Source organism: Myotis brandtii, unplaced genomic scaffold, assembly GCF_000412655.1.
Source record: "Myotis brandtii unplaced genomic scaffold, ASM41265v1 C42646430, whole genome shotgun sequence".
NCBI lineage: Eukaryota > Metazoa > Chordata > Mammalia > Chiroptera > Vespertilionidae > Myotis > Myotis brandtii.
The window spans coordinates 1-1,894 of NW_005326441.1; the positions used below are offsets into that span (position 1 = coordinate 1).

Genomic DNA, 1,894 nt, shown 5'->3' on the forward strand with positions numbered 1-1,894 from the left:
TCTGAAATCAATAAAAAGATATTTTTTAAAAAAAGAATATTATGAAAAATAAAAAGAAAGGGAAGCAGAAAGAAAAGGAAAGTTGTTTTCAGTCATTTTACGTTGTGTTTGCAACTGACCCTCCGCATCCACACCCACCACCCCATCCCCATTGTGAACGGAGGGCTCCCGGGCAGTGGCCACACCGGCTCAGTGCTTTCCCAGCGGCCTGTGGCCGATGCATGGCATTCCGTCAGTGCACAGCGCAGTAACACTGCTGTCGGCCCCTCTCTCGCAGGTCCTTCAAGCCAGACTTCATCCTGGTCCGCCAGCACGCCTACAGCATGGCCCTGGGCGAAGACTACCGCAGCCTGGTCATCGGCCTGCAGTACGGAGGGCTGCCCGCTGTCAACTCCCTCTACTCCGTCTACAACTTCTGCAGCAAGCCCTGGGTGGTAGGTGGCGGCTAGGCTAACCCAGAGCGAGGTGGGGGCGATGGGAGGCCCTCCCAGGCCTGAAACGGGCCCATTCCCCAACGTGGAGACCTCAGAATGAAAAGGCAGCTGAATAAGCAACTTGGATCCCAGTCCCCTTCTTGTAATGATTGCCTAACAAATATCATATAACACATATTATGATATAGTGGTGTCTTATAATGATAATAGTGGTAAGAGGCAGTACCGTCCTGTTCTGACTAACATTCTGTCATGTCACTGTTGTTAGCAGTAGGCACTGTTTATTGAGCACTGAGCAAGGACCAGAACATTGTGCTGCCTGGCATTCGGTCCATCATTATCACCTGCAGGTGGCTCAGAACAGCTGAGGAACTCCCCAAATCCAGGCGTGAAGCCAGAACTTGGGAGCCCTCTTTCCAACCCCCAAGACTTGATTTCCCCCACCTTTTATTCACTTGTTTCATTCATTCACTTGATGTAGTTGAGTCTCCATTTAGATGTTACCTGTAAGAGAGGCTTTCCCCAAAATACCACGCCAACACTCCCCCCCAACTACACCTAAATCCCTTTAATACCCTGCACATTTAATCCTTGCAAGGCCCTTGTGAGGTTGGGTCCCTCGTTTTCTCCATCCACAGACAAGGACACAGAAATTCAGACACCTGATGTGGTTTTCCCAGATTACCCAGAACGGAAGTGCAGGAGCAGGAGTTTAAACCCAGAGTCTGTGCCATGAACTCCTATGCCACGTGCCTCCCTAGAAAGAAGGGCACGGCAGGCAAGGGACATGGCGTGAATGTCAGCAGGTTATGCTTGTGTGAGAGGCTGAGGGTATAGGAAATGTGTATTGCAAGGTATTGAGCTGAACGCGGTGTGCCTGGCAGGAATGAAGGGGTTGATGCAGCCAGATGAAGGAGATAACAGATGCCCAGCTAAGGCCTGTGACCTTTTCCCCGTAGGCAGAGAGCAGCCACTGTAGCTCAGCTCAGAGCCGTCAGACGCTCGAGCCCTGGGGTCACGGGGTGGCTCTGTCATACGGGATGACAGGTGTTGACCAATGTTCTCTCCTCTTCTCCCCTAGTTTTCTCAGCTCATTAAGATCTTCCACTCCCTGGGTCCTGAGAAGTTCCCGCTTGTGGAGCAGACGTTTTTCCCCAACCATAAGCCAATGGTGAGTGTCCTGTCTACGCTGCTTATTCGCGTGATCTGGAGTGACACGTGTCTGTGTTCTCCGTCCATTTGGATGGAGGAGGTGGGCCCGGGGTGGCTCTCCCGGGAAGAACCGCAATGTCTTACGGGACGCCCGGCTGTCCTAAGGGAAGAGTCCCCTCCGCAGGTGGGATTTAGGCCACAGGACGCATGACCAAGGGGGGCAGAGTTCCTTGGGACTTCAGGGGTTTGGGGCACACAAGGGGACAACTTGAACGAGCATGTGGGGGCCAAAGGTTGATAATAAGGGT

General features: G+C 52.4%; 1 protein-coding gene across 1 annotated transcript; it reads left to right on the forward strand.

The window, feature by feature from the left end:
- Positions 1 to 237: 237 nt before the first annotated feature.
- LOC102238923 (synapsin-3-like) lies at positions 238 to 1,878 on the forward strand. The gene is made up of 2 exons (XM_005853031.2): positions 238 to 434; positions 1,516 to 1,878. Exons 1-2 carry the CDS (start codon positions 324 to 326, stop codon positions 1,795 to 1,797), a joined length of 393 nt encoding a protein of 130 aa, XP_005853093.1. The 5' UTR covers positions 238 to 323; the 3' UTR covers positions 1,798 to 1,878.
- The last annotated feature ends 16 nt before the right edge of the window (positions 1,879 to 1,894 follow it).